This window comes from Herpailurus yagouaroundi, unplaced genomic scaffold (genome assembly GCF_014898765.1).
Source record: "Herpailurus yagouaroundi ecotype Mexico unplaced genomic scaffold, PumYag 164, whole genome shotgun sequence".
Classification (NCBI taxonomy): Eukaryota; Metazoa; Chordata; class Mammalia; order Carnivora; family Felidae; genus Herpailurus; species Herpailurus yagouaroundi.
In genome coordinates, this window is record NW_024412405.1 from 33265542 (window position 1) to 33279812 (window position 14271).

At 43.7% G+C, this 14271-nt stretch overlaps 1 protein-coding gene across 18 annotated transcripts in view; it reads right to left on the reverse strand.

The window, feature by feature from the left end:
- LMO7 (LIM domain 7) overlaps positions 1 to 11580 on the reverse strand; it is a 201600-nt gene extending 190020 nt beyond the window's left edge. For 15 of the 18 annotated variants that reach the window (XM_040487328.1, XM_040487341.1, XM_040487342.1 and 12 more), the window contains exon 1: positions 11058 to 11157. In XM_040487328.1, the coding sequence (XP_040343262.1) occupies positions 11058 to 11117 (60 nt within the window). In that variant the 5' untranslated portion in view covers positions 11118 to 11157. Of the gene's footprint in view, positions 1 to 11057; positions 11158 to 11296; positions 11403 to 11492 lie in introns of those variants that run through there. The other 3 variants (XM_040487332.1, XM_040487339.1, XM_040487323.1) reach the window with 3 other exon arrangements.
- Positions 11581 to 14271: the final 2691 nt, after the last annotated feature.

Genomic DNA, 14271 nt, shown 5'->3' on the forward strand with positions numbered 1-14271 from the left:
GAATACAAAAAGGAAGTCATCAGCATATAGAAGGTATATAAAGCTATGGATTTGATAATATCCGCTAGGGAGAGATTATAGACAGAGAAGGCATGGGAAGATGAACCCAGGGATACTCTAATACTTACTGATCAAGTAATCAGGAGGATTAAGCAAAGGAAAATCAGAAACATCAAGTAAAATGGGAGAAAAATCCAGAGAAGAGTTGAAGGAAATGTTTCAAGAAGGAAGATGTGTCTGTGTCTGATGCTTTTGATAGATTGACAATACTTTCTTCGAACACTAAGGTAAGTTTCAAATTGATTACATACCACTCAAGAAGGCAAAATGTTTGCTTATTTTCTCCTTCCTGTGGTAGAATGAAAGACTTTAAACTCTAGTAAGAAAGAATTCCAGAATCAAAGTTTATAATAAGGAAGGCAATGAGTGTCCTTCCTTGAATATTATGAAATTGTGGTATAACAAAACAAGATCTCTCCTTCCCAGCTCAGACATCTAGATCAAATTTCAACCTTGTCAAGAAGAGAAAATCTTTCATCATGGTCTTTTTTCCAGTACTTACTAGTACTGAATTTCTAGTACTATGAGAAATTTCTAGTATGCCATGGACTACTGAAATGTAGGTCAATAAGAAATTGATACTTTTGGGGGTGCCTGAGTGGCTCAGTTGGTTAAGTGTCCGACTCGATTTCAGTTCAGGTCACGATCTCATGGATCATGAGACTGAGCTCCATGTCAGGCTCTGTGCTGACAGTGAGGAGCCTGCTTAGGATTCCCTCTCTTCCCCTCTCTCTCTCTCTCTCTCTCTCTCTCTCTCTCTCTCTCTCTGTCCCTCCCCGGCTTGTATGCATTCACACACATGTTCCCTTTCTTGCTTTCTCTCTCAAAATAAATAAATATTAAAAAAACAAAGAAATTGATACTTTTTGTAAACAGTCTTATAGAAGAACCTAATAGATATAATTTATCTCCTGTTGTAGCTCAAAGTAAATTCAATGTCATCATATAAAAATGCTTCCCTTTTACAACACTTTAAATGGTTTACTGAGCATTAATCTGGTCACTTAGATATAGCAGAACACATAAATCTAAAGTGTGCAATTGTTCAGGAATGTCTATCAGCAATTCTATAGTTTATAAAATATTTGATCACCATGTGCTTTCCAGGCACCAACATCACAAGACAGAAGCTGCGTTCTAGTGTGAAGGACTTACCATAAACAGAAAATAGTTTATCTTACAGCTTCAGATAGAATGAGCACTGTCTGACCAGTGTTTCTCTGAGACAGTAGAGTGTAGTGATTAAGAGGGCAGGCTGTGGAGTCAAATTGCCTGGGTTCAAGTCCCCAGCCACCACTTAGTAGTTTCAGTGTTTCCTGAGAAAATTATTTGACTTCTCAGTCCTCTTTTTTCCTCATTGGAGAGAACACCCCTGGTCCTAACAGTCCTTCATTATTAAGGTATGCAGGGACAATACACTTGCCCCATGTCTTGCACATGTAGAAGGAAGTACTAGTTGCTTTAATTGTCAGTTACTCACCTTCTCGTGTAAAACCTTCACAGCCTATTCAAGTCAGCCTATTCTGGCATAGGACAGCCCTTTGTTTATAGAAACATCTTCAAAATACTTGATACTAAGGTCTCACTGTACCCGAACAGTTATTACTAGTGTTGCCCTTTGAACCCACATAGAATTTTTCTAACCTCTGTCCTTATGACAATCCCCACTGTACTTAAAGACAGACATAATGTCTGTGCACCATCATCTAATGCACGCAAGCACCAAACTGATCCTCCTCTACACAGAAATGAGAACCGGTCTTCAAGGACCCTATCAGGGAGGATATTAAAATCTTTGGAAAGACTGTTTATGGGACCGTGTCATGATTCATCTGTAGAATTTGCTAATGCCCGTCTACTGAGAGAAAAGTGGCAGATTGAGTGTATTAAATCTCTGTTCCCAAAGTCGTGCACAGATGACAACTCTTTTCCTTATTAAGAGCTTTGAGTACATCAGAAATGTTTTAAGAAAACACACACACACACCCAATAATTACCTTCCGAAACTGAAGACTAAGTAGAAGTGCACATATTTTATCACTCTCCTCAAGCTCTAATATACTCTTTGACAGTTAACTGTTTTAAGGAGATCTGCAAGCATTAAGTAAATAAGCCAATCTTTTGACAGGGCACAAAACAGTCATTCCTTCAACAAGCATTTGAGAACTTTCTGCCAGGAATTATAGGCTACAGAACAACAGAAACAACTCAGTCTACAGATGGTAATACATGAGATTGTCTTCCCACAACATCCATTTTCTCCAAACTAAAAAGGTTGGACAAAATTTATTAATGTTGCTTTGTTTTTCTTAACTAACATTCTCAAAACTAGTACTTTTAACTCAAATGCCGTTATGTTCGCCAGCAGTTTAAAAGTGAAGGAGGAGGTAAAAGGAGCCAGTTGTCTCCACAGGAGTCCCTTACTAGCCAAAGCACTCTTGGCATCCAGAGAGGGAGCCTGCTAGAGCCCTACACAGAACAACGAGACCCAAATGAACCAGATGAAGCAACACGCTCCCTGCCACACACTTGGGACGTTATTCCTCTCAGCCTAAGACAGGATTTCTGTGTTTTATCAAGGGCTGAAGGAATATCGAGGTGCTCCACTCCTCAAAATGGACAAACATTCCATTCTTCATAATTTTGCTGAGAATTCAGAGCGTCTATCTCCAAACAGCCCAAAAAAAACCCCAAGACAACTCAGGAGGCACTTCCTTAAGGACCCCCACCATGCCCATGACCTTGGAGATGTGCTTTAGCAGGCCAGGGGCCCTCTGAGCCTTTTGTGACTGCATGCAGAGGAGCCAGAACTCTCCGTGTTCCAGGGCCATCCTTTCTCATTGGAGGAAACCCAATGTATTATCTGTTACATAAATGTTTAGCATCACCAGGGATCTGAGAAGAGGGAGAACATCATGCATGTTTCATCCATTTATTTAGAGAAAAAACACAAATGACAATTTCCAATTCTGGCCAGAATTTGGAGAGCATTAATATATTCATTTATATATACCAGAATGTATAAACCTCCACTCGTGGTTGCAAACTAGCACAAAGCTTTCACAGGGTAACTTGGTGAGGTGTCAAGAGCCAAGAAATCATTCATTTCCTTTGACCCAGTGAGTGCACTTCTCTAACTAGTTTGAGGACACTCCATTTTATTAAAGGTACAAGTTCTTGCATTTCCCCTCATGTTAAGACAAGGCATATTTCTAGCTTTCAGTACACAGGTACGTTGAAAAGATCCAGAATAACACTATACTGGAATCCTCCTAGTTGCCCAGGAAACGCCAAGACATGTGTGTGCTTATACCTCCTAGAGTCAGGCTCTTTTAATGGCATCCCTGCCCTGGTTTCTATTTGTATGAATCAGTTCCTTCTCAAGAGGATTTTGTGAGTACACACTCATCTCTTGCCATCCTTCCTGTCATAGAATTTTTTTATTTTCAAATAAAGATAGTGTGTTCAAGTAATAGTAAAATGCTACATGAAGAAAAAAGGAACAACTTGACAATCATGATATTGCTTGGCTGTTCAAAACTACACTAAGAAATCTAAGATGTTAGAAATCAAAAAGGTGGTTGTCTGTAAGAGGGAGAGACTCAAGTGCCCTTCTGGAAGGGAACTTTGTTGAGTGACAAAAATGTTCTATAAGTTGATTAAATTTCTGGGTACACGGGTGTAAAAACATTTGACAAAATTCCCACAACCGTACATTAAAAATCGGTGCATTTCTCTGCATGTAAAGATTACCTAAGTAAAAATAAACTACTCTCAGCAACTTCTAAAAGTTGTGCTGTAGAGAACTTGAAGCTCTTACGCCAAGTTATAAAGTCACAAAGTGGGCAAATGTGTTAGCCCCGCTGCAGCTTGATGCAAATGCTGCCTCTCTGTGAGCTTACCTGACTCCCCAGGCCGACTCAGGCTGCCCCCTCAGTGCCATCACTACAAATTGTGCAAATTTCTACTACTACAGCACTTATCTGACAGTGCTGCTGGGTGTGTTTGTATGTCTGCTCCTTGTGGGGCATGCCTCCATCTGGAGGTCCAGGAAAGAGGCTCAGAAGGTGGCATTTGAATCAATAAGCCCAGCAAGTGTCCAGTACAGAGTAAGCACGTAATAGGGAATTTCTGGGTAACACATTGACTGAATGCAAGTCCCCATGAGGGACAGCATTAATCAGAAGGCAGGAAGAGAGTGCCATGACTCAGGAGCAGGGCTGGAACAGAAGAGAAAATGTTAGGTAAACAGGCAAGTACACACGGCTACTCAGATGAAGGCATATCTTGTAGCTAGCTGGTCCTGACCAAGCAACTAACTGCGCAAGCAATGAACTCAGCTTTAGACCCTGAAGCAAGTTTCTGCTGGGAGAAGAAATAAGTTCTGGTCCTTAAAACCCTATTTTTAAGCTTTGTTAAAGCTGTAGCCTTCAGATTATACTTCCATTCAACAAGCACTTACCAGGAACCATGCCAAATCCCTGAAATAAAGATATTATTCTGGGGGCGCCTGGGTGGCTCAGTCAGTAAGCAACTGACTTCGGCTTGGGTCATGATCTCGCAGTTCGTGCGTTCAAGCCCTGTGTCGGACTCTGTGTCTCCCTCTTTCTGCCCCTCCCCCACTCGTACTCTATATCTCTCTCAAAAATAAACATAAAAAAAAAAGATATTGTTCCTTCCCTCAGCTTATAATCTAATATGGAAAAAATGGATAGAATTATAGCATGAGTGCAAAAAGAGAGATCTACACGAGGATAGAGGGGAGGAAGGAATGGGTGCAGTATAGGTGTGGTAGTTGAGAAAAGGCCCCACATAAAGGCTAGTTTTAGCCCAAGCATAGAGGACTGAAGAGGAGTAATGGGTATCAGGCACACAAAGACGAGACTAACTGGCTCCTTTTACCTTCTCCTTCCTTTTTAAACAAGGAATAAGGCATATTCCACACATGATAACCCAGAGGTGAGAAAACAGCTTCCTGTGTGTGGGCAAACTCAAGCAAAGATTAGGAACAATAATTGCTTTTTGGTAAGCATGTCACTTAACCAACACAGCCGCCATGGGAGGTCAAGGAAGAAAACAGAGACCTAGTGGGTTTAATTAAGCAGCAGAACCAGGACTTGAACCATGATTTGTTCCCAAACCAGTGAGGGTTTTTTCTTTTCTTTTCTTTTTTTTTCCAATTTCATTGAGATATAATTGACACAGAGTTCAGTATAAGTTAAAAAGTGTAACACATAATGATTTCACATACATATATTGTGAAATGCTTGCCACAGGAAGTTACAATATAGTTACAAAAATAGTTTTTTCCTTGTGATGAGAAATTTTAGGATCTATATTCTCCTAGCAATTTTCAAATATACCATACAGCAGTGTTAACCATAGTCCTCAGGAATTGGATGAAGTGGTCAAAAAGTATGAATTTCCAATTATAAGACAAATAAGTACTGGGTATGTAGTGTACAAAACAGTGCTCTTATGGGGTACCTGGGTGGCTCAGTCGGTTGAGTGTCCGACTTTGGCTCAGGTCATGATCTCGCAGTTCAAGAGTTCAAGCCCTGCCTCGGGCTCAGTACTGACAGCTCAAAGCCTGGAGCCTGCTTCAGATTCTGTATCTCCCTCTCTCTCTTTGCCCTTCCCCAACATATGCGCGCTCTCTCTCTCTCTCTCTCTCTCTCTCTCTCTCTCTCTCAAAAATAAATAAATGCTAAAAAAAATTTTCAAAACAGTGCTCTTAATCTCTATGCCACCTGGCACCTAGGCAAACAGTTATGGAGAAAAGATAAAAAAAAAAAAAAATAGATATATAGGCAGAGATGAGATTGTAAGCAGCTATAAATGTTATGGTATGCTTCACACTGCGAAGATGTGAAAGTGATAGACTTTAAAATCTTGGAGCGCCTGGGTGGCCAGCCAGTTAAGCATTTGACTCTTGATTTCAGCTCAGGTCATGATCTCAAGTCAACAGGGAGCCTGCTTGGGATTCTCTCTTTCCTCTCTCTCTGCCCCTCCCCCTGCTGGTACATTCTCTATCTCTGTCTCTGGCTCGCTCTCTCAAATATAAATAAACACTTTTTAAAAATAAAAAATCAGAAAAAAATAAGTGAAATCTATTCATGACTCCCCAGAAAAGAAGGAACTAACAAAATCAGGTTTTTATGTTGAAAAAATAATTTTGGCTACAACAGCTGGTATAAGAATTGCTTCTTAACAATTAAATTTTTTAAAAATGTTTAAATGTTTATTTATTTTTGAGAGAGAGAGAGAAATAGCATGAGTGGGGGAGAGGCAGAGAGAGAGACACACCCAGAATCTGAAGCAGACTCCAGGCTCTAAGCTGTCAGCAGAGCCGGAAGCGGGACTCGAACTCACAAACTGTGAAATCATGATCTGAGCCGAAGTCGGACACCCAACTGACTGAGCCACCCAGACGCCCCAACATTTAAATTTTTAAATAAATTTTTACCATCATAGTATTTCCAGGTTTAATACTGTTCCTTGAAATTATACAAAATTACCAAAAATTCTTCTATGAATTTAGGGACATTTTCAAGTGAATGTTTACATCATTCTACACACATTTGCAAAGCAACAGTACAAATCCATGAAACCTTCATTTAGTCCATAGATAACGCTGGTGTGCACTAAGGACACATATATCCCAAGCAAACCCTTTCAAACCAGATCACTCGTTGGGAACCACTAGCAGAAAGGATGCAGTTTACAGAGAAAGAGGGAAACCACTTAGAAAGATTTGGAGGTGCATGGAGAAACAGACTAATTGGACGTAACTGAGGAAGGCGTTATATTCTGGTGCCAGGTCTGGCAATGAGCTCAACTTGGCATCCTTAGGTCCTTCTACAGGATGATGGTGATACTGAAAGAATCAAACTCCGAGATAACAGGAAGCACAGGTAAGCAAGGAGGTGGTAAATTAAGTTAGTCTGTTCTCCAGCCATGAAAATTACTACTGTATATAAACTTCAACCTAAAGAGCAACATTAACCCAAAGATTGGAAACTGGCCACCAACCAATGCAATGAGTGATATATCCAGTTTTCAATCTCATTGGTATTTTGTCTGTTCACTACAAAGACTTTTTAATGTCCCAAAACAGAGAGACAGAGGCAACTATCAGGTGTAGAAAATTAGAAGGTGCTCCAGAAAAAGTTTAAAATCAGAGGGTCTGGACAGCACTTTCTACTTCATCACCTATTCCATGACCTTGCTGGAATTAAACTTCCTCTCTGCCTTTGCCTTTAAACTATTATGTTATTTGGTTTTAAACCAGTGTTTAATCATAAACCAGCTCTGCTACATTATTAATATTCCAAACAGCATTTCCAACCAGATAATAATCCAATATCATTATGTTGGATTAAAGAGTGCACATTCCTACATTTGCTTTAAATTGAAATGTTAAACTAGCCCCCCAAAAATACATACACTCTTAACCATTTAAGCACAATTTAAAATAGCCATAAAATTTTAGTTGGTAGAATAACAATCACTGGCCCTTTCAAAATAAAAGAAATAAAACTTTAACTCTGGTTGTGGGAAACAATGTATTAGCTATCACAAAAGAATGGAAATGACAAAGAACATGCTAACATGGACACTGGCCGTCACTCAAAATTTTACAAGGTTATTGGAGTGCCTCCACCTTGGGTTAGTCAAAGCTGCAGCTGAGAATAAAGGCAGCAAAGTATACCATATAATACATGTATGTTTATATATATGAATAACCCACATATGTCTCAATATATGTCGAGAAAAGTACGGTAGAGAAAATGGAGCAGGAGGAAGAACATTAGCATGCAAAAGAAAGACTTACACCATAATCTTCTTCACTTTCCAAAATATGTTATAAGATACACTTTGGAATCGATATTTTATCTTTAAATTAGGGGTTCTCGGAATTAAGAGGCAATTGTGGCAACAAAGGAGTCACCCATTCTGCTTCTTTTGGCAAGAACAATGTTTTAAAATATGTGCTTTAGTTGTAAAGGCAAAGCTAAGGAGACAAATAAATTTGGACACTAACTGGAGAAATAAAATAAACCTAACAGTAGGCACACTGCTGTCACTCTGAATGCCCAGGCATGCCCAAAGTGTACATGAATATGTAAAGCGTTCACGTATCTTCAATGAGCATACTGCCTTGCTCCCAGTGGCAGGAGGGGAAAAAAAATGACTTGAATGTTAATTTCATTAACTATATTATAATGATATGGCAAAGCCTTTAGAAAAATTGTCTCTTGGGGCGCCTGGGTGACGCAGTTGGTTAAGCGTCCGACTTCAGCCAGGTCACGATCTCGCGGTCCGTGAGTTCGAGCCCCACGTCAGGCTCTGGGCTGACAGCTCAGAGCCTGGAATCTGCCTCGGATTCTGTGTCTCCCTCTCTCTCTGCTCCTCCCCCACTTGCAGTCTGTCTCTGTCTCTCAAAAGCAAATAAACATTAAAAAAAAAAAAAAAAAAGGTAGACTGGTCCTCATTACTTTTATCAGTGGCAGATCGTTCCCTATTTCAGAGATGACAGCAGCTATGGGTTGTTTCTTTTTTATGAGCTTGTTATTTTCTAGAGTTTTGTTCATTTAGTTGTTTTTTTTTATACTCCATTTTTTTTTTTTAATTTATTTTTGGGACAGAGAGAGACAGAGCATGAACGGGGGAGGGGCAGAGAGAGAGGGAGACACAGAATCGGAAACAGGCTCCAGGCTCTGAGCCATCAGCCCAGAGCCCGACGCGGGGCTCGAACTCACGGACCGCGAGATCGTGACCTGGTTGAAGTCGGACGCTCAACCGACTGCGCCACCCAGGCGCCCCTATACTCCATTTTTTTTTAACGGATTTCAAAAATGACTATACTTATATACTTAGTGGGATTGTTTTGGGTCCTACCATGTATTACTTATTTTTGACCCTTATTTACTGATGGCAAGGTAAGCTCTGCTCTTGTACTTGAAGAGACAGGCCTTCTTTGAATGTGTTGGTAGTAGCAAGCAAAACAGTGATGGGTGGTATTGGAAATGATTTTGGAGAAACGAAGACCAATAGGTTTGGGGCGCCTGGGTGGCTCAGTGGGTTAAACGTCCGACTTCGGCTCAGGTCATGATCTCAGGGTCTATGAGTCGAGCCCCAAGTTGGGCTCTGTGCGGACAGCTCAGAGCCTGGAGCCGGCTTCCGATTCTGTGTCTCCCTCTCCCTCTGACCCTCCCCCATTCGCGCAGGCTCTCTCTCACTCACTCTCTCAAAAATAAATAAACACTAAAAAAAATGTAAAGAAAAATGGTCTCTCTGCTAAAGATGAACAAAACGCGTTTAGAGGGGACGTTTGAGAGTGGGAAGGTGAGCACATATACCCTGCACTATGATATCTTTTACTGAACACACTTCCCTAGAGTTTGTTAGATGCAAATTTCTCACAGAAAGTCTACACCGTCATGAGCAAGCTAAAACAAACAAGGAATTTTTTAGACTTCAAAACTCTGTATACTAAACGAGGAAAGTGTGAAATCATCCATATTCATAGATTTCCTGAAGCAAATACAGAGCACGCAGATACAAACACCGCATAGGAATCACATATGACCAAAAGTGTCCCCATAGTTCTTCCCTTCTCTCTCCCTCCGGCCCTAACACTCAAAATCAAAAAGGCAACTTTAATTTCTTTTCTAAAATTATGAAGAACAAATCCTACTAGTGGAAAATTACCTTTGGATGCCCTGGTCTTTCAAAGTCTATGAAGGAGGGAAGTCATTTCTCTTAACTGCACTGCTGGAATTTTCCCACTCATTTCAATTCAAAATACACTGTTTATTCTTCTCTCAACCTCTGCATACCCTCCCCTCACACCTTCCCCCCACCCCAACCTTCTAAATCACCTTCAGACTAGCTCAAAGTTTCAGTCCAAAAAAGGACATCAACAGCTGATTTCTTGACCCCCCTACTCACATTTCACATTCCTTTATTTACTGTTAGAAATGGAACACTGAAAGTTTACTCTCTTCTTTCCCCCCACATATACATTTGTCTTCTTAAGGACAAATTAATTCTTCTTAAACATTGTGTGCTTTGGGAATTCCTAAATATGCTGGTTTTTTTCCCCCCGCTGGAATAACCTTTAAACCTAATCTGCATTTTTAAATACCTTGAGTAAGCCAGCACGTGGCATCTATAACCCCTAAATAACTGCAAGGCTGGTGTAGGCAACAATTTTCTAACAAGCGGTTGTTCCTGGCTCACATCTGTTCTGAAGACTGCCTTAGCATCATTTAAAAAGCCACCTTTTTCATCCAGCAGAATAGCGGGTGCAAGTCCTGGTGTTAACTTTTTTTACAGATAAGTGCAACCTTAGGTGTTGACGAAGAAACCTCCTAGACACCATCTCCATTTCGACGGGGGGGGGGGGGGGAGGGAATGGCAGACCTTGTCCCTAAGGCACAACCGGGGTCAGTGAGTGACCCCAGGAGATCTTAGTCTCATCAACGCCGACTTTGAATAAGTAAAAACCTTGACTCCAGATGCCGCGCGCGAGAAAATATCTCTCCGGATGCGACTTTAGCGTCCAACCTCCTCCACTCACCCTCCCACACCACACACACGAAATACCCTGCGCAGGTAAGTGTCGGGCATCCCCACTGTAACCACCGCAAAGAACCGCTCCGGAGGACGCGGGGCCGGCTCTGCCCCTGTGCTGACGTGGTCTGGCTCACAAGGATGCGCGGTCCCCGAACCCAAGAGGGCGAACGCTCGGCTCTGCACTGAGCCCTGGCAGAGGAGCTCTGGGGAAGCCAGCGAGGCCGTCGTGGGGAGCGCAGCACTAAGCTCAGCTGGACGTTAAAAGATCAGAGAAGCAGGACTTGCAAAGTCCCCCAAACTGCAAAGCCAACCAGCTGCCACGCGCCGGCGCAGGTCCCGGGAGGAGGCTGGGGCGCAGATCGGCGGGAGCGGCCTCGAGGCCGCAAACTCGTGCGGAAAATGGTAAAGGCACTCACCTCCACCCATCTCTGGGCCTCGGCGAACGCCAGGGCGCAGTCGGCCCCGGCCTCCTCCATCCCTTCCAGGACTAGGGTAAGAGGGAGAGAGAGAGAGACGCGGTGAGTGCACGGAGGGGCGGGGGGTCCCGCGCGCGTCTGGCCCCGGAGCCCGGCCTCTGCTCAAGCTGCGAGGCTCCCGGGTTCTCTTTCCCTTTGTTGAGCTCTGCAGTTCGCTAAAGTTTCGAACCCACGAGAACCTGAAGACGTGGCTTCCTCTCAACTCCTGAAAACAACCCCGGGGCTCCGGGCAGCCGGACAGGGCGCGGGAGGTGGACGGGGGACTAGAGGCGGCGCGTCTCACCAGCCGGGCAACTGTTTGGACTTCAAAAGTCGCAGCCCCGCAGCCGCCGCCCTCCCCGGAATGGCCCCGCCCCAGCCCACCCCGCCGCCCACCGCGAGCCGCAGAGTCGCCGCTTCCGTCCGCCCCCCTTGCGGCTCCCCGGGGCTCCCGGCCGCAGCCGCCTTTGTGGTCAGACTGTCTGGGCCAGGGGATGCCACCGGCCGCCAGGAGGCCGTGGCCGAGACCACGCTCCCGCTCCCGCGCTGCCCGCCCAGACCGCGGCTCCGCCCCGAGGGACGGCGCCCCCACGCCCGCATCCTTCCAGCCTCTGCCCGCCTGGCCGCCTTCCATGTCCCGGGGCCCCGGTAAGAGGCGTCCCCTCGGCTTTCGGCCGCCCGGCCCGCCTGACATACCAGAAATAGCTGCACACAATTGCACCTTTCCGGGCCAAGAAACTTCCCCGGTGGAGGAGCGCGGCCCTCCGCGACGCGCAGCCGCCCAGCCCGCCGCCCTCACCTGCGGCCGGAGCCCGCCGTCCCGCTGCGCGCAGCCCCGCAGCCAGGTGCGCGGCCTTCCCCGCCCCAAGTTCTCCGCCCCCTTGTGCCGCCCGGGCCCTCCTGGCGGCAGGTGGGGGTAGTGGCCCCAGCGCGTGCCGCCCATTTCCCCCCACACTAAGCCGGCCCCGCTCCGCCCCGCTTCCAGGTGGGTGAGGTGGAAGGGACCTGGATCGCGTCGCAAAGGATGCGAGCGGGTGGCCACCTGAGTTTCTCCCGCGCTCACCCCGAGCGTCAGTCGGTAGGGTGACAGGTTATTCAGTGGCCGCAGCGGTCCTGGGTAGGTCCGGGGCTGGAGGCTCGGAGGCTCAAGGCTTACGTGAGGTCTCTCTTCACACGAGAGTCAGGTCTTCGGAAAGGAATGTGTTCGTTGGTCTAGTCTCCCTGGGACCTCGCTTGAAACTCCTGAAACCCTGTTTAGGCCACATGTTGATGGCGTCACCTTTGGAGGAAGATAAAGATCGGTTCTTACTCCCGTAAAGTAAATAACCCCTTACTTTCGTTTTTCCGGTTGATTGATGTCGTTTTTCATCATAAAGAGTAAACAAGTACGGAGCAGGGAGACTAGTATAATGAAAAGCTAGAACCTAGCGCCTATAGTTAACAATCGTTTGCATTTTGCCTTATTTGCTTATCACCTTCATTTCCTGCTTAAAGGTAGATATTATTATACTTCACCCCCAAATAGTACAATATGAATCTCTTTTTTTTTAAAGGACACTTGTCTACAAAATCATATTACCATTTTCACCTCTAACCAAAGCTAACAATTACCCAGTGTCAATTTATACCCAATCCGGACTCAAATTCCCCCACTGATCCCAAAATGTCTTTTACAGCTGTCTTACTCAGAACAGAATCCAAACAATGACCACACGTTGCATTTGGTTACATCTTTTTTTAACCTAGAATAGCTTCCTCTTTCAATGCCCCCAACCCGCTTTTTTATTTTTTATTACTGAATTTTTTTAAGTTTTTATTTTAATTCCAGTTAGTTAACATACAATGTTATATTAGTTTCAGGTATACAGTGTGGTGATTCAACACTTCCATACATCACCCTGTGCTCATCAGGACAAGTGCCCTTCTTAATCCCCAGCACCTATTTAACCCATCCCCACACACCCCTCCCCTCTCATAACCATCAGTTTTCTGTATTGAAGAGTCTGTTTCTTGATTTGCCTCTCTCTCGTTCATTCCCCCTTTGCTTGTTTTGTTTCTCAAATTCCTGCTTTTTTTTTAAGAATGGCATTGTCTTGTTAGACAGACTCCTATGTACTTCTAGTCCAGGAGAAGGACAGACATTCCCCAAGCTTCATAAGAGTTATTGTTACTACAGTTACTATGTACATATACTACACTGTTTAAAGCTACTGCTCTGTAACTTGACCTAAAGCTATGGGGGTAACAGCCCAGGTTGGTAAGAAGCACATAGACACGAATATGAATGACTGAAGTTACCAAATCACCAGACACGCTGAGCTTCAATTTCCTCGTCTGAAAATTGTGCTGATAATTACTACTTCAAAGTAAATAAGGTTGTGAAAATTAAATACGATGGTGTATGTAAAAGCCTAGGGCACTGCTTGGCATAGGAGGACACTAAATAAATAATGGTTATTTCCCATTAGTCTCTCTAACAGTAGTGTGTCAAATATGGATTTTTTCCTTATAAATGGAGATTTCATTTATTTGCTCAAGTATTCCCATTGCCAATTTGGTTTCAAATCAGCTCAGGCAGCAGCCATTTCTGTCTCTTTAATGATGCAAATTTGCAAGTGAGAAAACCCAAATCCAGATCTTTGCCTTCTATCAGGCATGAGAGTGAGTGTTTTAACCTTCTGGAAAGATTGAATCAGCCCTATAAAGAAAAGTAACCTACCTTAGGAGTTTACAATTAAATTCACAATAATAAAACATCAGAAATATTACTCATTTTCCAGGAGAATTGGAGATACTTTCATTATTTAAAAACAGTACAACTGTCATGTGTTATATGTTACCGATGAACTGTTGGTGGGAGAAAGTGGTACAATCTTTCTGGAAGGTAATTGGGCAATAAATATTAAAAAGTTTTTTAACTATCCGTGCTCTGTTGCAGCAATTTCACTTCTGGGAATTTATCCTAAGGATATGAAGGAAGATCTATGTGCAAAATGAGCATGTGTGGTGGACACAGATACACTAGCCAAACCTCCCTTTAGAGGAGGACTGTGGTCAGCAGCCAGCCTGCATCTGCCAGCTCCTTGAGGTCGGCCTTAGCTGCAGACCTCTTCTGAGGTCATGGTCCTCCCAGAGTGGCTCTCATCTGGTGATTGAGTGACTGTACTTAGAAAAG